This window comes from Lipotes vexillifer, unplaced genomic scaffold (assembly GCF_000442215.2).
Source record: "Lipotes vexillifer unplaced genomic scaffold, Lipotes_vexillifer_v1.1 scaffold346, whole genome shotgun sequence".
NCBI classification, from domain to species: Eukaryota; Metazoa; Chordata; class Mammalia; order Artiodactyla; family Lipotidae; genus Lipotes; species Lipotes vexillifer.
The window spans coordinates 300061-321351 of NW_006772766.1; the positions used below are offsets into that span (position 1 = coordinate 300061).

The 21291-nt window shown below is 45.4% G+C and overlaps 1 protein-coding gene across 1 annotated transcript in view; it reads right to left on the minus strand.

Moving 5' to 3' along the window:
• Positions 1-20726, minus strand: part of MSN (moesin) — a 66745-nt gene extending 46019 nt beyond the window's left edge. Inside the window, exon 1 of the mRNA XM_007447849.1 lies at positions 20544-20726. Within this exon, the coding sequence (XP_007447911.1) occupies positions 20544-20555 (12 nt within the window). The 5' untranslated portion in view covers positions 20556-20726. The remainder of the gene's footprint in view (positions 1-20543) is intronic.
• Positions 20727-21291: the final 565 nt, after the last annotated feature.

The window sequence follows — 21291 nt, forward strand, 5'->3', positions numbered from 1 at the left end:
GCAGGAATGGCGCTCAGAGATTAGCCAAACCAACTCCTCGTAGAACAGACTGTGGTCCCAAAAGGGGCAAGGGCCTGGTCAAGATTGCCCTGGGAAGCTAGCAGCAGAGCTCAGACTAAACTCCAGCTCTCCAACTCCAGAAGAGTGCTCTTTCCACAATTCCCCAGTACCTCTTCCACTAATGCTCCCACCAAGGTCCAAACAAGACTCTACATTAGCTAGGCCGAAGCAATCCCCAAACAATTCTCACCTCCTAACAAGCAACATCTATGTGTCCAAGAGCAAGGTAAAGCCAAGTAAGTTATTGGCCCAACCAGGTGGAAAGCTCAACTAGCCTTGAAGGCAGTGGTCTGACATTAGCAAGAAGGGTAACATACGAAGCCAGCTACAAAACAAGTGTCAGGCCAGGCCCCAAGCAGGCAGAACACAAACATGACAGGTGGACATCCACACACAGATCCCAACTACTACAATTCTCTCTAAACTTTATTCTTCACTCATGATATTTTAGGAGAGACTAAAGGGATGTTGAGTAACTATTAGAACAGGGGAAGGACCTGATGTTTAAAGCTGAAACTTCTTTTCTAGTCTCAAAACTCTGGCCTAATCATGACTAGAGTTTAAGTCCAGGCCTTTATGAAACAACACTCAGCTCCCCTTTCTACACCCCCTACACCATGCAAAGTCTAAAACCAAAGTCTAATGTTTCCCACTGAACTCTTGTGCTCCTTATTCATTAGCTGAGTGATTTCTGCAGTCACTTAACCTCTCTGAGCCTCAGTTTCCCCATATGAAAAAGTGGGGTTAATAATTCCCAACCTTAAATTCCATATATATGTGTTAGCATATGGTATTTGTCTCTCTCTTTCTGACTTACTTCACTCTGTATGACAGACTCTAGGTCTATCCATCTCATTAAAAATAGCTCAATTTCGTTTCTTTTTATGGCTGAATAATATTCCATTGTATATATGTGCCACATCTTCTTTATCCATTCATCTGATGATGGACACTTAGGTTGTTTCCATCTCCTGGCTGTTGTAAATAGAGCTGCAATGAACATTTTGGTACATGACTCTTTTTGAATTATGGTTTTCTCAGGGTATATGCCCAGTAGTGGGATTGCTGGGTCATATGGTAGTTCTATTTGTAGTTTTTTTAAGGAACCTCCAAACTGTTCGCTACAGTGGCTGTATCAATTTACATTCCCACCAACAGTGCAAGAGGGTTCCCTTTTTTCCACACCCTCTCCAGCATTTATTGTTTCTAGATTTTTGGATGATGGCCATTCTGACTGGTGTGAGATGATATCTCATTGTAGCTTTCATTTGCATTTCTCTAACAATTAATGAAGTTGAGCATTCTTTCATGTGTTTGTTGGCAGTCTGTATATCTTCTTTGGAGAAATGTCTATTTAGGTCTTCTACCCATTTTTGGATTGGGTTGTTTGTTTTTCTGTTATTGAGCTTCATGAGCTGCTTATAAATTTTGGAGGTATGTTAACACATATATATGGAATTTAAGGGAAAAAAATGTCATGAAGAACCTAGGGGTAAGATCTTGTTTATGGTTTCCTTTGCTGTGCAAAAGCTTTGAAGTTTCATTAGGTCCCATTTGTTTATTTTTGTTTTTATCTCCATTACTCTAGGAGATGGGTCAAGAAGGATCTTGCTGTGATTTATGTCATAGAGTGTTCTGCCTATGTTTTCCTCTAAGAGTTTGATAGTTTCTGGCCTTACATTTAGGTCTTTAATCCATTTTGAGCTTATTTTTGTGTATGGTGTTAGGGAGTGATCTAATCTCATACTTTTACATGTACCTGTCCAGTTTTCCCAGCACCACTTATTGAAGAGGCTGTCCTTTCTCCACTGTATATTCCTGCCACCTTTATCAAAGATAAGGTGACCATATGTGCATGGGTTTATCTCTGGGCTTTCTATCCTATTCCATTGATCTATCTTTCTGTTTTTGTGCCAGTACACTTTGTTATACATCAGAAACTACACCATTGTAAAGCAATTATACTCCAATAAAGATGTTGAAAAACATAATTCCTAACCTGCCAACTGGAGAGAGTTAATGAATATCAAATGACATAATAATAATAGTGGTAAAAAGGGTTTTGACAACTACAATGCATATCACAAATGTAAAGATTATCAGTATTTGTGTTGGGGACTCTTTTTTTTTGGTCCAGACATGGGGTGAGTACAGCTAGGAACACTGGAAAATAATTGCAGGGCAATCCCAGCCAACCTATAAAGGGATTCCTTCAATTCATATCTGACAGGGCCATTTTAAACAGGGAACTACTTTGACAACAGGCAGCTACCCCCTAAACTTATAACTCCCTCCCAGATTCCTAACCAAAAAATTCCCTTTTCTGGGCTGCTCAACAGCTAGAGGTTCCAGCAGAACTTGCCCAGAGAGGTCTCTGGTAGTTCTTTCAAGATTTCTTCAGTCTTGCCTCTTTCTGACAAAGGCTAGATCCCAGCAGGGGGGGTGGGATTGAGAACTGTTCCAATCGTCCCTGGAATAACAGTCCATATAGGGCTATCTCACACATGGTCTTTCCTAGCTCCATCCTTTGAACGGTTGCCTCTCTCCCAATCCCAGTCTTATAAATTTGTCACACCTACCTGAGTTCATAGGCTGGAGGGATGGTCACAGAGGGCATAAATGATCTGTGAAGTAGAAGCCCATCATTTTCCTTGCTCCAGAAGCCAAAGTTCACCATTATTCTTTTGGTTAAGGTCAGTTATCCACATCAATGTAAGAATAATACCCTGTGGATAGCTCAGCAGTAGCAATCTAACCACTTTACTTCGAGTTTTTTTTTTTTTGAAATATTTATGTTACTAACTATGTCTTGTTTGGACTATCAGAAGAGCCAAGGGAGTTTGCATTCCCTGGGCTCATATGGCTTAGGACAGGCAGTCCACACATAGCTAGGAGAAGAATGTTTTGTTATGGATAGTTGAAAGCCGATTATATTTCAATGCATCATTCGTCCCAAATGGTCTATAAATGATCTATTCCACAGAAGTGAACTCTTCCTGATAACTGAGGCTTACCCTTTTAAGGATCATAACCATTCTTAATGGTGAGGCGAAAGCCTTTCATCCACTGAACACATTTTACTGCTTTTGTCAACAGAGGGTGAGAAAATATGATTTACGCTTCTCTGAGCACCTGAATCCTATATGCTTGATTTTCTATAGAACTAACATTCAAGGGCTTTTTAATGTATTCTTATCCAAGTTTCCCACCAGCACTGAGGATTATCATCCCCACTTTACCAATGAAGAATGGGAGGTTAAGGAACTTCCAAAAGGTCACACAGCTAATATGTGTTGAAACACATATCTTCCTACAAGCCTGACCTACAGTAAATTCCTGAAGATACTTTGGATCCAAGTCTTCTCAAGTAGTGCAAGGAATTCTTTAAAATGTCATTCCCTTTCCCTTTTTAGAGTCTGACCTCAGAGCCTTGCTCTTCCTGCCCCACAAGGATTCAGAAAGCTCCAATCACTCAATTTGCAGGCAGCTTCCTGTTTGTCTAAAGGGGAAGGAATAATGCCTGCAGTGGCCTGTAGTAGGCCTGGCCTAATCAAGGTCAACCTCTGGCGGCAGAGGCTCTAGGATTAAAGGCTGGGCAAGCATAAGCTCTGCTCCACCCACCGTGAAAGTCTGGGAACTAAGAAGACAAGAGAAGGGTGGGGCATGCCATGAGTGAGCAGAAGAGAGCCTGCATTTCTGGTAATCCTGCTTCTCCTTGCCTGGCCTGGCTTCGATCAGTACACTCAAGCTAGCAAGCTTCTAAGAGTAGGAGTGGCCACTGGGCTAGATTTTTTTCAATATACTGTGTACAGCTGACCCTTGAACAACATGGCTTTCAACTGTGCTGGTCCACTTATAAGCAAGTATTTTTCAATAAAAACGTACCACAGTACCACACAATCTGCAGTTGGCTGAATCTGTGGTTGGTTGGTTGAATATGCGGATGTAGAACCAGGGATATGGAAGGCCAACTGTAAAGTTATATGCAATTTCAGCTGGCAGAACACGGTGGTGGTGGGGAGCCTATGACCTCCCTATTGTTCAAGGGTCAACTGTATTTATTTGCATTTCAAAAAACACTATCTTTCTCAGCTCTTCAACAGGATGCCTCAGCTATAGCTGAGCACTCTGCAAAATTCCACTTTTCTGCCACTTGGACAAGATCCCTGGTAAGTACGGGGTGAGGGGATTCTAATCCAGCTTCACTGCTCTTCTCTGGGGAAGACTGGAAAGGCATGTGCACACCAACAAAAAACACAGCCTCTTTCCTCAACCTCAGATAGCTATAGCAGCCAGAGGTCTTCTGAGGAACAAGGTTCTCAGTCAGGTACTGTTTGGAATCAAACTACCCCAAACTGGCGAAACCACAGAAGAGGGAGAGGGCCACGTTAAGCACAGAAAAGTGGTTTACCCTACCACCAATCACTCCACTCAGATCACTTAGGCATGGGTGAAATCACAGCAATCTCTAAATGTGGGGCCTACTGAGCTTGAAAAGGGGAACAGCTTTCATCACCCTATCCTTCATCCCAACAGAAGGGTCCACAACTCCCTCCTTCTCCAGAAAGCCTTCTCTCTCAGGCAGGCAAGCCCTTACAATGTTCTCTTTATTTTCCATTCAATGAAGAATATGAGCCCTTTTCATTTGTGAAACGCTTTTAAGTGTTCCACCCACTTGATAATTTGATTATTAATGAGCCCATATAGATGTTAAAATCTGATTTGATATGAAAAGATGGCCACCATATAGTAAGTTTAAAAAAACAAGTTGCAGAACAGTATGGATTTGTATCATGTGTGTATTTAAAGTTATATGTGTATAAATGCATTTAAAAAGGAGTCTAAGTTCATATAACTAACTAGGTCACATAAATGTTGGTTCTCTCTGGAGAACAGAGTCAGGGCAGAAAACAGGGGATTTTGTATTTTTCAGTGTTGTTTTATTTCTCACAGCAAATACGTATTAGTTTCACAATGAAAAAACACAAATCAAAAACTATAAAATAAATAAAGTCTGGTTTTATTTAAGTCTGCCCTACCAAAAAGCACAGACTATGTCTGTTTCTATTCTTCGTATGTTGTCTAGCTCAGCACTATAAGAACAGATGGAAAAAGTCCTTTAAAGACCAGATAACCTTCAGAGGCTCTTGCTATTTTAGGCCACCCAACCCTATCTAGTAAGCCTAAACCTATACCTTCCAAATGCTGGCCACACCCCTCTCTCAAGGGAATGTGTGGGAGGAAGAAAACCTCCTACTGCTCCCCAAATTAGCCTACCTTGACTAAAACAGGCCGAATTCTGCAAAGATATGCAGTCTGGGACCTAAGGCAGCCTGGGTGATGGTGGTGGCAGTTGTGGTGACAACAGCAGCAACAGCAGAACACGGCTGCTGGGTGCCCCAACATGATGATCTACAGCATTTCCCTGCTGTCCTTGCTCATCTGTGTCTGGTCCTACCCATCTCTAAGCAGAGGAGCCAACTCAATCCTTAAACCTTGGGAGTACAAACCTCTCAGGATTAGATTACACAATGCAGTCCTGCAATGCTGGCCATGCCACAATGAGCAGCACACATACAAAAAAAGTAAAAATTTTTAAAAGCTGGGTAATGCTTCAACTTTGTACTCTAGGGCCAAACTCTGGGTTGCTTCACAAACGCAGATAGAAATGCTTGCATGGCTACCTGTTAAAATGCACTAAAAACTTTGATTTGAATATTCTCCCTTGGTGTGAACACTACTGCATTGTGTGAAGACATGGGAAAAGGGAATGGAAATTAGCTATGAACAAGCTGGTCACACACACAGGTAAACAGGTTCTTCAAGGTGCACAAGAGGGAAAACTCCTCTCCATTTCTGGGCACTACTTAGCTCCACTCTGCCGGGCCCAGCTGGGTCCACATTAGGTAATTTCCAGTGGGCCCCTGAAATTGTTGTTTGGCTTTCTAGTAGACCTAGCCAAAGGAGTCTGTGCAAGACAATTCCAACTTGACAATAGTAGCTATTAATGTATTTATTCAACAAATATTTGTTGAGCACCTCCTCTATGCCAAGCACTGTTGTAGGTACTGGGGATAAAATGGGAAACTGTCCCTGTTCTCAAGAAGCTTACATTCTCAGTGGGCTAAGCTGATAGAATGAAAACAACACACTCCTGAGAGTCTTGGCTTAAAGACTTGCTTCTGCCCCTGACTCTCTACATGACCTTGAGCAAGTCTCTTCACCTTGTTGTCTTTTATAGTTGACAAAGATCTTCCATAGATTGAGGTAATTTGCTTCCTTTATAAAACATAAAATTCTGGGGTGGATTCTGGGTTTTCAAATGGCCAGGACAGCAGCAAGAAGCCATGGGTAGTATGTGGAGAAAATAAAAGTCACACTAGATGGAGGAGAATCTCTATCCAAAGACCTTGAATGTTCCCCATGAGCTATTTGCCCAAGACAGGTGGGATGGGCAGGCCTTTGAAGAGCATATAGTCAGTGACAGACACAGAGTCCTGTCCTTCTAACAGCACATGGCTGGTTTGAGGCCAGAAGGCCTGAAAGGTGCCCAGTTTCACTGAAGCTTCTATAAATACTTCCACCTCCAGCTGAAGAGACGTTAGGAAACCCTCTACTCTAGTACCACTCATTTGTTGCTAAAGAGCTGAAAAGAAGGTGGTACCTCCCTCCCCAGCCACTTGTGGCCATTTTTTTAGTAGGGCTGTACTGGGGCCAGTTGGAGCCATGCTGCCCAGGTAAGTGGGGAGATAGGGACTTCCCTGCATACCTCCCACTAAAAGCATTAGGTTGTGGGACACCTATGGGAATGCTTGCTTGGGGAAACTCTAGCATCTGACGTTATGGGCTCAGAAGCTTGATGAGCAACACACATAGAGCAGAACTTTAAAAGGCCAACTGGAACAAAAATTATGGGGTGTCATGGACCTACCCTCCCTCCCCTGTGCCCCACACCTCACAGAGCACTTCCAGGTGCATTAGTGCCCGAATCTTCACCATAACCCTAAGAAGTAGGGTGCTATTACCCTTTCCATTTTACAGATGGTAAATCGAGATCTGGAATGGTTTGAGAAGTCTACTCTGGTGTGTCAAGGCCAGCAAGACTCTCTCTCAGGGCTCTCCTCCCTATAGGTGCTAATGCATCTTCCCTTCTCCAATGTGTATTTTCTCTATTATCAGTACCTAGTATGTCCTACCAGGTGCTCATTCAACACTGTTGGATCCCTTGCATACATTACTGCTGCTTCCCCTTCTCCATGTCTGTCATTGACTATGCACTCTTCAAAGGCCTGCCCATCCCTAACCATCTCCACCTGAACAACAGCCCCTTCTTGAAGCAGGAGGAGTTAGAAACTTTCAAATCCACAAGTTTACTAAAGGAGAAAGCATGGGAGCCCAGGTGGCTTCAATACCACATGGTGTAAGTATCATAACAAATTCTTACAAGGTACAGTGCACACACAGAAGATAGTACAACTAATACTACCTGGGAGTATTAAAGAAAGTATCCAGTGGAGGTGTCATGGAGTGAGGGGAGGGGAGGAAGAGACACTTGACATTTCAAGTTGAAAGAAAAAACATATGCTAAAGGTGAAAGATATAAGAGGTATGGCTTACTTGGGGAAACTTAATCCCACAAAGCTACAGCATAGCGTACATGTGGGGCCAAGTGGGACCTGAGTCTGGAGAGAGAGCTAGGATGGAGCCTGGTATCAAAGGGCTCTCCACATATACCATGCTAAGGGGTTTAGATTTTCTCTTGTTCCCATTCACTGCAGTGTTATAAATACTGGCAAATGCTGGGAGTAATCTAAATGACCGGCAAAAGGGGAATGGTCAGTAAATTATGACATAGTCATTGGATGGAATTTTGTAAAGGCATTAAAATGCTCATTTTTAAAAACTAAATAGCATTTACCTAAGTTTTTAGTGATGTGTTAAATAGGGATAAAGAAGTAAGATTTTTTTATGTACAATACGATTATACCATGGAAAACTAAGGTACATATATGAGATGTGATGAGAAATACACATAAACAATAACTGCTATGTTAAAATGGTGGACTTATGGAAGATGTCTCCCTCTATTTGCTAAACTCTGTCATATGCCATGTTGGGTTTTATAAAAAGGAGAAGTATAAAAATAACTACTCTTCTTCTATTTGACTCCTCTTTCCTTCTCCTCTTCTCTCTCCTCTACCGGTTTCCCTACTCTCCCTCACCAACGGCATTTCTAATCTACCAACTGTGACTGGAATCCTTAACAACACATGTGAGGCCCCTAGAAAGGAAAGGCTGCCAGCAAGGTGGCTACTCCAAGCAGCAAGTTCCTGCATGGTCCAGAGGCCGTTCCAGCTCAATGCTGGAGAAGAATCTTCCACCCAAAAGCATTGTCCAGCTTTACCCAACTAAGTCTTCTCTGATTAAACTGCCCTAAGAACTTATTCCCAAAGGAAAGAAGACAGACGCCAAGAAGACTTCTATCTTGCCCTCAGTCGAGGAGGCTCAGGGCAGGTGAAGATCATGTTCATGGCCAACTCCTAGGTGGTTGATATACAGCCCAGGATCCTTGTACAAAATGTCAGTGAGGAAGAAGAAGGGTGAAAACAGATCCAGCCAAGGGCACACCATCTCCAGGAACTAGCTTATGCCTCATCAGCCTATCACTCCCTCATGGGAAATTCAGAAATCCCTCCCCTTTCATCTACAGGTCTAACACCACAGGAAGCCATATTCACAAAATGCAGGATAAGTTGAAGGCTGAACACTAGGCCTATGGCAATCTCCCTCACTAGAAATTTCTCCCCTTCACTCCACCCAAGACCACATCACCTAGCTCTCCCAATCCAAGGGCAACAAAGGCACCGGTGGCTGACAGAGGAAGGGGAAGGGGAGCTTAGCAATTTAAGACTCAGCCAAAAGCAATTTCATAACCCTAAGGAGAGGGATGTTGTGGGGGAAGGGAGTAGAGGAAGTCAAATCTCATTTGCATTTCAGTTTTGGTTTGTTTCTTCGTCTTCTCCTTGCCTACTGGAACAATGACCAATTCAAGGGTCTTCTATTCTTCCTGAAGTCACCAATGACCCAAAATAGCCAGCAACTGTACTCTGCAGGCTGAACTCCAAGGCCCCACCCCCAAGGCACCCAGTTAACAGTTGTCTCTCCAAGCCAGGATACCCATGGCAAGCTCTGTGGTAGGTGGATCTAATACGCCTAAGGAGAACTCACTGAAATAGAGAGGACTACTTACACTTTGATAGCTGGGGGGGAAATGACACTCCCAGTACCATTCTAAAGAGGAAAGAGCAACTTCTCCAAATAGTCACTGTTCTCTGTTCTGTTACATTCTTTCCAAGAACCTCTTACTATCTTCTTAAAGACTGGGCACAAATAATCAGAATGTCAGAAAAAGCCAATGTTCTCATTTTACAGATATGAAAACTAAGGCCCATAAAAGTGACTTGCCCAAGGTCACACAGGCAGAGACTAAAAACCAAATATCCTGATTCGGTCTGTTATTCTTTTTGTTGTACCATTTCTACTCAAAAGCATTTTTAAAAAAAATTCCAGACAAGTGCTCCAAGCTGTGTCAAAAGCTGAGCTCTTCTAAGCTAGGGCTAGACAGCTCAGGACTGGAGATAAGAGGCAGAGGGACGCTGGACGCAGCCCACTCAGGAAAGTCAACTGAGAAGCCTAGGCAAACGAAAGGCACACGTAAAGAACTCAGCAACTGGAAGGCTTTACTTACTCCAAAGGAGTAGTTTCAGATGCTGAGAGTCCAACCGCGCCCCACCCCACCCCCCACACTCAGCCTTTCCAGGCTGAGCAAGACTACTCTTAGGCTATCAGAGATCTAAGTAAGAAGCTAGAGGGAGGTGACCAGGCAGAGTAAGGAGGGCAATGAGAGATAAGAAAGCAGGGTGGAGAAATCACAGTCATTCCAAAGCTCTCCCATCTTCCTCTCTCCTTTCTCACTGGCCCCCACCCTGGCCCCAACAAAGAGCCTCACCTCCTGCTCCAAACAAAACCTAAAGAAGGAGAAAATAAAAGTCTGCAGATGGCACTCTATAAACATGAGGAAGGTGTTCCCTGTACCAAAGAAGAACAAGGCACTAGTTGAGGTGGCAAAGGCATTTGAGGGGGGAAAATATAGCCAAATAAGGCATACTTGACTGGTAAGGAATCATCAGGAAAGGTTCCAGAAGCTGACGTCGCAGGGAGGAAGCCTTTAGTCATTGGTTTCCTCTGGCAACTGGCCTAAGGCCAGGCGGCAAACTCCCAACCTTAGGAAAATGCCCAGGCTATGGTAGAAAGAAAGGCAACTAAGGCTAAATTTTCCCCAGGCCCTCTTCAGGTCCTGCTGGAGCACCTCTCCAAGTACCAGCAGAGAGGTGTAGTATAACCCTGAAGCAAAGTGGCAGATGTCCTCACCAAGCATATGCTAGATTGGCCAAGGCCCAGGTGCCAAGAAGAGTAAGGAACCTGAGGAAAAGGGCTCTACTCCAGTTATATATTTCTGATATTGTCGATATTTTCAAGTCAGAGAAAAGAAAAATTCAAACATAAAACAGTAAGTGACTTTTGCTCTCAACAAGGGAACTTCTATGGGTTAGTCAATCTCCCAGGAATATCTGCAAGGATAATTGGAGAGCCGTTTGGCTCACTTAAAACCCTTGAAGATAGCAAAGGTTTGTACACCTTAACTGAAGACAACCAAATTGGCTATTACCTTGACCCCCACCCTCCAACTGCATACCACAGTTTAGTCAACCCCAGTTAAAGATTACAACAGGTATACAACAGGTATACAGGAATACTCTTGGTATACTTCATCTAACCTTCAGGCTGAGATTTCTGAAAAAGGACAGGGGTGTGGGAGGGGTGAGGGGCAGATTAGACCAAAACAGTAAGATCAGGAACCTTATCTAAATATACTTCAGTGGAGAAAAACGAGCCTTGACCTTTCCAGGTATTTAAGGGAGGCCAGGACTAAAGATAGGGATGGAAATGCTGACCAAGCCCGATAGATATGCCTTATTCCCCCTCTTATCTGCCAAATAAATATCCAGGAAAGGATTTCTCAGGATTATACTTTGTTACGTATGACCAAATGCCCACATCTCAACTTTTCTCTCATTAGACCCAGATTAATACCCTGCCCACACAAAATATCTAACCAATTCCCACATAGAAGGGTCCCCAGGGACAGGAAGAAACTTCAACCTTTGAAGTCACCTATCACAGGAGTTACCTGGCAAAGCATTACTACTAAGCAAACACAGTGGTAGGTCACCATACCAGTGGCCTAGGAGCTAACTCAACACTTACCTTATGCCACAACAAGCCCACTGAAAGGAGCATCAAATCTGGTTCTGTCATCAGGCACAGCCGAAGAGCTGTGCTTTGAAAGTTACCCAAAAGTTCTTTCTTCAAGTTTAAGGCCCAGATGCTCCAGCTGGGTCCTGGCCAGAAAATTCCACACTCTTCAACCTATCACAATCACACACAAAGAAATCCTCCCCTCATTTACATCCTTTCTCAAATACCTATGTCACAGCAAAGCCACTGAGAGAACTAAAAGCTGGTTTTAGGCTGCTGACCTAAAGAGAGTAATAACTAAGCTCTATTCCTTGGTTTAGCTCACATGGAAACATGAGGGAAGCAGCTGCTCACATACCCACTTGGGCAACAAAGACAACAAAATTTGTTTTAGTTAATTCACTGGATTTTGGAAAACCCAAGGTAGAGTCTCCCCCAACAGATCCCTTCAGAAGGGGTTTGCCAGTTGAGACAGGACTGTTGGCTCCAACTGACCCTATAAAAAGCAACTTGCTCTATGCTGACATGTACTCTGTGGCTTGTACAATCCACAATCCCTTCAAACAATCAGCACATCAAGCCTTCCTTCATTTCAGACAAACTCATTTTCAAGAGAACACTGGCATAGGGCCACTTGGTTTACACCCACATACCAAAACTACATCACTGTCCCACCCAGAAAAGCCAATGCCCCCAAGTGTACACATCCTCTAAGGCCCTGTTCATGTCCCAATAAACTCCCTTCTTCTCAAAATCTATAGAAAATGTCAGGTACACACTTTTGTCAAGCTGTTTTTAAGTGAGTTAGCCCTAAATCTCCAGTTAAATAGGAGATCTATGAAGGCAGCAATTGTATCCTCCATTCATTTATTTGTATCCCTTATAGTAAATAGTACCTAGTAACCACTCAAATAACAGTGAGAATGCAGCTGCCTGCCTTCATTCTTACCATCCTACCTAGCACAGGGTTGGACACATAGTAGTTCCATAAATAATAATAACTAACATTTGCATAGCACTGATTAGATAGATGCTAGGCACAGTTCTAAGCACTTTATAGGAATTGCCCTGTTTAATCCTTACAACAACCCTACGAGATAGGTACTACCATTATCTTCACTTTATAGTTGAGGAAAATGAAGCACATAAGTTAAGTAACTTGCCCAAGGCTACAAAACTAGTTGGTCACAGAGCTGGGATTTTAATCCAAGCAGTCTGGTTCTAGAGTTTGTGCTTTTCACCAGTACTCTATGTTCCCTTTCTATAAAGGCCTAAAAAGTCCTTTTTTGGGCTAGCTACCTTCATCAGCCTTGGCCTACAAAACCTAAAGATGAGTAGTGAGGGTTGAGGCCAGGACACTCCAGTCTGTATTCAAATGGTTGCAAAGCAGAAAACAGTGTCGCCAAAGTGGAATAAAGTACCATAATATTCACCTAACTCAAGGAACAAGACAAGCTGGAGCACTGAGTCAGAATACAAAGAGGTCAGAGCTCAAAATTTTAAATGGCAAAGAGAAAGTGGGGAACTTGGGTGAGGGGCAGGCAGGAAGAGAAAAAAGTCATTTTGAGGCCCCAGAAGAAGTGAGTCACCCACTGACTGAAACTTGCTACAGCAGAAGCTATTTAGGGGAACTCCACTGGGGCCATATTGTTAATGTAATCACCACAGAGCCAATTCTCTGGACGTCTGTGTCCCATGGATGAAAAGAATCATCCTTCCAAGTCAGGCAAGTCCAGTGAGAGATCACTAACTTGGGAATCAGGAAAGCCAAGTTCTCCTTTCAAAACTGTTACCAAGGGACTTCCCTGGTGGTACAGTGGTTAAGAATCCACCTGCCAATGCAGGGCACACGGGTTCGAGCCCTGGTCCGGAAAGATCCCACATGCCGTGGAGCAACTAAGCCCGTGCACCACAACTACTGAGCCTGCACTCTAGAGCCCATGAGCCACAACTACTGAGCATGCGTGCCACAACTAACGAAGCCCATGTGCCTAGAGCCTGTGCTCCACAACAAGAGAAGCCACCGCAATGAGAAGCCCGTGCACCGCAATGAAGAGTAGTCCCCGCTCGCCGCAACTAGAGAAAGCCCGTGCGCAGCAACAAAGACCCAACACAACCATAAATTAATTAATTAATTAATTGGTAAGGATAATCATAGCTATCATAAAAAAAAAAAAAACCTGTTACCAACTTCATGTGATCCTGAACAAGCTGGCTAACCTTTCCAGGTATGAATATGGGAAAGAAATAACTCTACTCAATAAAGACTCTTACTGGGATGTCCCTGGTGGTCCAGTGGTTACAAATCCGCCTTCCAATGCAGGGAACGTGTGTTTGATCCCTGGTTGGGGAATTAAGATGCAACATGTTGCAGGGCAACTAAGCCCGCACACCGCAACTACTGAGCCCGCGTACTCTGGAGCCTGTGTGCCACAACTAGAGAGAAGCCCACACTCTGCAACGAAAAGCTCATGTGCTGCAACAAAAGATCCCTCATGCCGCAACTAAGAGCCGACGCAGCCAATAAATAAATAAATAAATAAATAAATAAATAAATATATATATATATATATATATATATATATATATTTTAAGTAAAGACTCTTAAAACTGTGAAGTCTAGCCTCAAGCAGGAAAACATAGCTAGTCTCCTCTCCTTACCTCCCTTCAGTGCACATATCTACTTTCCACCACACTTTACAGCCAAAGCAAAACACTTACCTTCCTGGGAAGTGCTACAAAGAATCCCAAAAGCAAGGTCAGAGCCTGAACCATCTCAATTATCTCCATACAAAGTAACCTTTGAGATGAGCTCTACATACTCAGAACCACTGCTCTTCCCAGGACCATTTTAACACTATGGTCAAGTCACCCACAGCACAAAGGGCGAAAACACTGAGCACACTGCATCAAGTGCCATTTAAAAGGCAGGCATTCAAAATTCCTCCCCTAATCTGGGACCAGGCAAGTTGGATTTTAGTCATAGCTTTATTACCAGTTCATTCAAATCACTTCTGTTTCTTGGGCTTTGGTATCCCCATCTAAAATATAAACTAAACTTAAACTACAAAGTTTAAGGCCAGCTCCTTTGCTCTGTGATTCAAAACACTCCTGTGAGAAACCCAGACCACTCAGAACAATCAGCTAAAAGGGAAGCTTAAGGCTAAGGAAGCTCTTGGTAATCGTAAATACAGATGCATTTGAAATGCTGCACCCCACAACAGTCAGCCTTCAGCTCATTGGTGATAGATACCTTAGGAGGTCGGTTTATGCCCACCAGCTCCTCACTGTCTACCAGTATATCTAACTACCACACAGGTTAAAAAGTAAACTTGAAATATAACTCAGTAGCTTCCTGGCCTCTCAGCGACAGGCAAGGAGAAGAAATGGGGGGAAACCCAGGAGGTTTTCTGAGTGTTTGTCTGAGGCTCTTCAGTTAACCCACAGCCTTCACAATATAGTCTCAGTTAGTTTCCTTCTTGTTCCTCAGACATAGGCCATAGTCCATAGCCTCAAGAGGAAACGGCCAAGAATACTCATGCCAGTGTTCGTGTCAGAGCTACTAATGAGACAAACCAATTCCCAAGCTAGAAACTCTCTATTCTGAACCCAGTACCCAGGAAGAAACAGCACTCCAGAGGTGTAGGGAGACAAGAAGATCCATTTTAGCAAGTGCTGTTGAACTCTGTATTCTCAGCATAGCCTAGCACACTGCCTGGTACAAAGAAGGCACTCAAATGTTAAGGAAAGGATGTCTGAAGGAATAGACGTACCAATGGGAGGCTTGAGGCTGTACCATCAAGGCTTTCAAGAACATCAGTACTGGAAGGGTCCCTAGAATGTATCTATTACTAGTACAGTTCTCTTATGACAAGCTGGAGAGACTGAGGGCCTGAAGAAAGACCTTGCCTAAAGGCCCACTTCATTTAGATCACTTTACTGAGGACAGGGAAGATGTTCTTCTTACATGGAAAGAGAAGAAGAAAAATTATCAGGTCAGTGTTACCTGCCATTTCCCAACACCCACCTACCAAATCAGTGGAGTCCTGAGCTAACCCTCCAAGTGACTGCTCCTGCACCACAAATCAGAACCTGGAATTGAAAAGTTTTTCAGCTCTATCAAGCATTAAATAGGAGGAGGGGGGCTTCCCTGGTGGCGCAGTGGTTGGGAGTCTGCCTGCCGATGCGGGGGACAAGGGTTCGTGCCCCGGTCTGGGAGGGTCCCACATGCCGCGGAGCGGCTGAGCCTGCGCATCCAGAGCCTGTGCTCCGCAGCAGGAGAGGCCACAGCAGTGAGAGGCCCGCGTACAGCAAAAAAAAATAGTCTTCCTTTAAAAAAAAAAATACGAGGAGGGATGAACAGCAAAACCAGTCAGTCATTGACAAGACCACCTCCTTCACTTGACCAACAGACTTCCCCAAAAGAGATCACCTTTGTACTGTTTTTTCTTCGGGGGAAGAAGAGTAGAGTGAGGTAGCAGGGAGAAAATATCATGAGTTAGGAAAGATATACATGATAAATTCAGTTCTATCTTTGAAAGATCAGAAACAGACTGTTCCCAACCTGTAATGATGCCAATTTTCAGCAACTCTAGCCATGAAAGACCCAATCCTAGTAGTGTTGGTAGCCAGATATTCTCCCTTCTGGGGACCTTGAGTTTTGAAATTCCAGTGACGGGGACTCCCAGGAAGCTACAAAGAGACCTAGATATCCTGATGCCAAGTAACACTGTTAGAAAAGATTTCAGAATAAATGTAGCTGTCAACTCATCTCATCCCTCTAGACAGAATTGTAATTGGAGTCAGGGAAATAGACCAGATGACCTCTAAATGTCCCTTCCAGCTCCACCATTCAGTAAAGCAATCTCCTGAGAGAAGGAAGAAAGAGAAAAGTAAGAAGAACACCCTCAAGGGCTTCCCTGGTGGCACAGTGGTTGGTAGTCCGCCTGCCAATGCAGGGGACACGGCTTCCATCCCTGGTCCGGGAAGATCCCACATGCCGCGAAGCAACTAAGCCCATGGGCCACAACTACTGAGCCTGCACTCTAGAGCCCGTGAGCCACAACTACTGGGCCCACACACCACAACTACTAAAGCCCGTGAGCCTAGAGCCTGTGCTCTGCAACAAGAGAAGACCCCACAATGAGAAGCATGCACACGGCAACGAAGAATTGTCCCCACTTGCCACAACTAGAGAAAGCCTGCATGCAGCAACGAAGACTCAACGCAGCCAAAAGTAAATAAAATTTTTTTAAAGTTAAAAAAAAAAGAACACCCTTAAAACAAACTATTGTTACAGGCAGCTAGATAATAATGAAGAGTTAGCAGACTTGTGATCAATACCATCTCTGTCACCCACTCATAGAGCAACCTTCTCTTCTCCAAGCCTTATATAGAGTATAGATTAGTTGGTACCTTCGAGGGTCCCACAAAGGCTCTCTTGCCACACTAGCCCCTCTCTTCCCAGAGAGCTATTCAAGGAGAAGCCTAAAGGAAATCCCCAAGATGGTTCCTGCTCTATCATCTAAACTTTCACAGAGGGCCAAGTGAACTGGAGAACCGAAGAAGTGGACAAATGCAGGATCCAAAGAGTAGTCTCTCTCACATAACCTCCATTCCTGATCCTTTGTCCACCTCTGAAGTCTACAGGCAGGGAAGGTTAAGAGACTGATATTCTGCCTCCTATTCAGCAAGTACCACTTTAGTGCCACTCGAGTGGCTCAAGTATTGCTAGGAATGGCAGGAGAATAAACAGTCCACACAGCCCCTGTTAAAGTTTAGCTGAATGCAGACCCAGAAGCCTTCAAATACTTCAAGGAGCTGGACTCCTTACATCTGCTCACATGGATGGTCCCATCAATGACCATTTGATCACCTTTCCCCTGACCTGTTGAGCTAGAGCTAAAAACTCAGCAAACTGAAGAGGTTTTACGAAGACTGATCCTCTAACTAAGTCCCAGATTCAAATCCTAGCTTCACTACTGACTTGCTGCATCATTCTAGGTCAGTCCCTCCTATCTGTGGGTCTCAGTTTTGCCATCTATACAATGAGAACAATTGGACTTGACAACTGTGAAGAGCCTTTTCGACTCTAGTAAACCAAAAACTCAAGAACACCTTGAAAATTCAAAACAATCACTTTTCAGGGAATCCAAGAGTCCCAAAGACTTTGTGATCTAAAAAAGTTAAAGAGGGTAGGGAGGGGAAAAAACCTTTTTTTTTTTTTTTTTTTTTTTACAACTGTCTTATCATCATCACAAAGTATAGACAGTAGTTAATAAACTTCTTCATTCTGGCTACTAAAGCAGACTCAGGAAACTGACAAGTAGAAGCACAGAATCCAAGAACTGGTTGGGGGGACGGGCATGTAGAGGGGCATGTTTTAACAGATTTAAAGGTAGCTGGGTGACTAAGGGAGAAAATTGGCTGTAAAAGTGAAACTAACCCTAGACGGACCGTAGACATATGAATGAATGGATTTGATTTTTCCACTACCTTCCCTATCTGTCATACTCCAGAAATAGCCTAAAGCACACTAGTGAAGAAGGAATAGAGAATAAGGAATTTTTTCTCTTCATTAAAGTTACTAGCTGGTATGCAGTGAACTATAGTGTGCCCCTGGATGCCTCAGCATTGGGATAAGGAATGAGAAAAGTAACATGAGGCACTTTGTGACACCTCAAACTCTCACCAGGAGACCACACAAATGCCAACCTTGGTTACTTTGCCCAAATCATCCACTTCCTTTTATCTGAGGACCAGAAGTCCTGAGAATAGGGGCCAATTTGCTTTGAGCAAGAGAGGGGGCTCAACTTCAAAAATCCTTCACTGAGTGAGAATACAGGGTCAATGGAATGAGCATCAAAAAGCACAGACCCCAATCTTGGTTCTGTCACCATGTGCCCTCAGGTGGTAAGTCCTTTCCTGTTAGGCCTAAATATCCTCATTAGTTGAGAGAGAGAGAGATACTAGATAGTGTCTTGAGATCCCTTTCAGGTTAAGATTCTATGGTCTTAACAGGCATGATATAGTTGTTTCTCCTAAAAGTTGACCATTCCTTACTTGGGACAGGTCCCATTGCCCAGGTGGGCGTCGCCCAGGTGGGCTCAGGAATTTCATAACCATTGCAACATGGTGGGGAGGGATATTAAGAGTCAGGTAGGGGGTGTAACACTGAAACTTTTTCAGGCAGGGTCGTCCTTTGTCCTTGAAGCACCATTGTCCTTGGAGCACCACAATTCCTCGAGCCAAACAGCATAGGAAATTCTCCAAATCTGCCAGTCTATCAAAATTCAGCCCTCTCCTTCCAACATGATTCAAGTTTCAGTCAATCTGCATAAAACTACTTTCAGTATTCAGGTACTTTCAGTACCCTAGGCCTGACCTCAAACAGCTCATACTCCAATCTCTCCACAGCAGGAAAAAGATCACCATGCTGTCTTCTTTGCCACTTCTGACTGAGATAGGATGGTTTAGATAACTTTGAAATAATTTCCAGGCCCATTAAGTTGCACGTAAATGACAGATATCTCAGGATTGAACAGGAGACATGTCACTAAAGAAAAGCGGTTGTGGGGCACAGTCTATTCCCAGAGATCCACCCACCTATTTAGGCAAAGCCACATCTGAAGAGGAGTCAAAGAGTCAACCACAGAGAGATAAAGCCAAAGAGAGGCTCCTGGAAGGATTTTTATAATCCTCTGTGATAGCAGAGACTGCCCTCCCTGCTTTTCAAAACGATTCTGTCTCACTTTGTGTGTATGTGGGGCGGTGGAGGGGAGTGTGTGGAAAAGCCCCCATGTCATAAAACCATTAGCAACTGAAAAGAGAGAGATGGTAGAAGTACACACTTGTTGAAAACTTGGTGTTTTTGAAGGACAGGTTCTGGAAAGGCAACAATGACTTCGCAGTAAGGCTGGAACACAGCAACGTGGCAACTAAAGCTCAGCACACACCAAACTGGGCCCCCCACTCCTCTCTTTCAGGGACCCTCAGTCCTTCTCAAGGCTACTAGTCACTATCTCATCTCTACAAGGCTCAGGCAGTCCTAGGGAGAGAGGTCTGGGATAACTGCATAGCCTAAGCCAGTGCAACAAGTTGCCTGGCCTAAGGGACTCAAGCCAGGGCGGTCACCCAGCTTTCCTGGGAAGAGCCTCAGCAGCCATTTGGCATGACTTGCACAAAAGCAAGCAGGGCTCATTATTCAGGCACACCCCTCCCCCCTCCCTCCTGGGCATCCGGCCCCCCCTAGGTCCCACTCCCAGGAGGCTTCTTCTCTTCTCAAAACAGCCAGTAGGGTGGAGACCAGATCCTTAGAAGCTACCACCACCCTAGAAAGGTGTGGCCCCACAGGAGAGTCCACACCTCACAGAATAGTACGGAGTGAATAGGAGGAAATAGAGAGCCAGTAAGTAATGGGAAAGGCAGGGATTTGGTGAGTGGAGAAGAGGAAGAAACCAGTCTTCTTCTCCCCGACCCGCACCCCACCGCGCGCGTCCAGCCGCCCCCAACCGCGCGCGTCCAGCCCGCCCCGCTCTCAAATTCTTCCTGCCTCCCTTCAGACTGGTGCCTAGTGAAGTGTTAGCGCTCCCGGTTAAGAGCAAGCGGCCTCGATGAGTCTGTCCACAACTCTCTCCTCCCCTCCTAGTGGGAAACAGCTGAAGCCGCCTGGGGAGGCTGTGGGAAAGGTGAGTGGGGTTACGGGATCCGCCCTGAGCAGCTCCCACCCTCCTCCTTGCTTCTCGGTTCCCATGGCCCCTCCTGGTCAGTGGCAGCCTCGCCCCATAAAAGCGCCAATTCCTGGACTGGGGTAAGTGTCCTCCTCCGAACCAGAGTCCTCTCCCCTGCGCCCAGGGCCCGTCAGGGGTAAAAGGAGACCTTGGGCCCCCAAGGAAGCCTTCCCTACTGTGGCAATCCAAACACAAGGAACTAGAATCTGAGAAAGAAATCGGACCGCCCGGCCCACACTTCTATCCCTGGACCCCTTTACCCGCGAGGACGCGCCAGACCCGGGCTCCACTGCCGCCCCTCCCCACGCCTGGCCTCGGCGGAAGGCGCGGCATCGCGAGCGGACGCGCGGCTGCCCAAGTTCCTGGCCATCGGCGAGGGGCTATGAGGGTCCGCAAGAGCCCCCGGGGTCGGAAGCGCCCATCCCCGGCACTCACCGTCTTGGGCATGGTGGCGGAAAAGGCGGCGGAGTTGGTGAAGTTTGGCTGGGAGCTGTCGGACGGCGCTGAGAACGCAGTACACACGGCTCGGACTCCGGGGACTGGGGTCTCGGACTGGGTCTCTCGCCAGCGTTGGGGCGACTGCTCCGCTTCCTGCTAACGGGCCACGACTTCACAAACCCCACCCAGGAAAGAGCCGCCCCCGTCGCACCGCCCGCTCCTTTATGTGGCCCGGCTTCCGCACCGCTCCCCGCCCTCGCGCCCGCCTTCTAGCCGGCCGCGGGCCTCGCCCCGCCCAGCCCAGCCCTGCCCTGCCTGGCCACACCAGCTACTCGGGGGCCAGGCTGGGCCTGGGCGCCCCGGTGGGGGCTCTCACCCCTCACCTGGGCCTCCCTGCCCCTCTCCCACCCCCTTCACGGCCCCTGGCCCTCAGCATCCGGGCCATTCGGCCCCACCCCCAAGTAGGGCTGGGCCCTAGGCCGCACCCTGGAAAGAGGCTTACAGCCCTGACTGCAACTTTCCACTAATGGAGAGCTCACTACCTGTCAAAACTCTCCGTTCCTACTCAAGACGGCTCTGACTCTCAGAAAGTTCTTCCCGTGTGTATTTGAACTCTTCTGTGGCTCCGCCTATGGATCTCAGCTCTGCTCCCTGAGACAACACAAATCCCCTGCTGTCCCTAACTCCTCAGAAGTCTGAAGATCCCATATCCCCCTGAAACTTCTTTTCTCTTGGCTAAACTGCC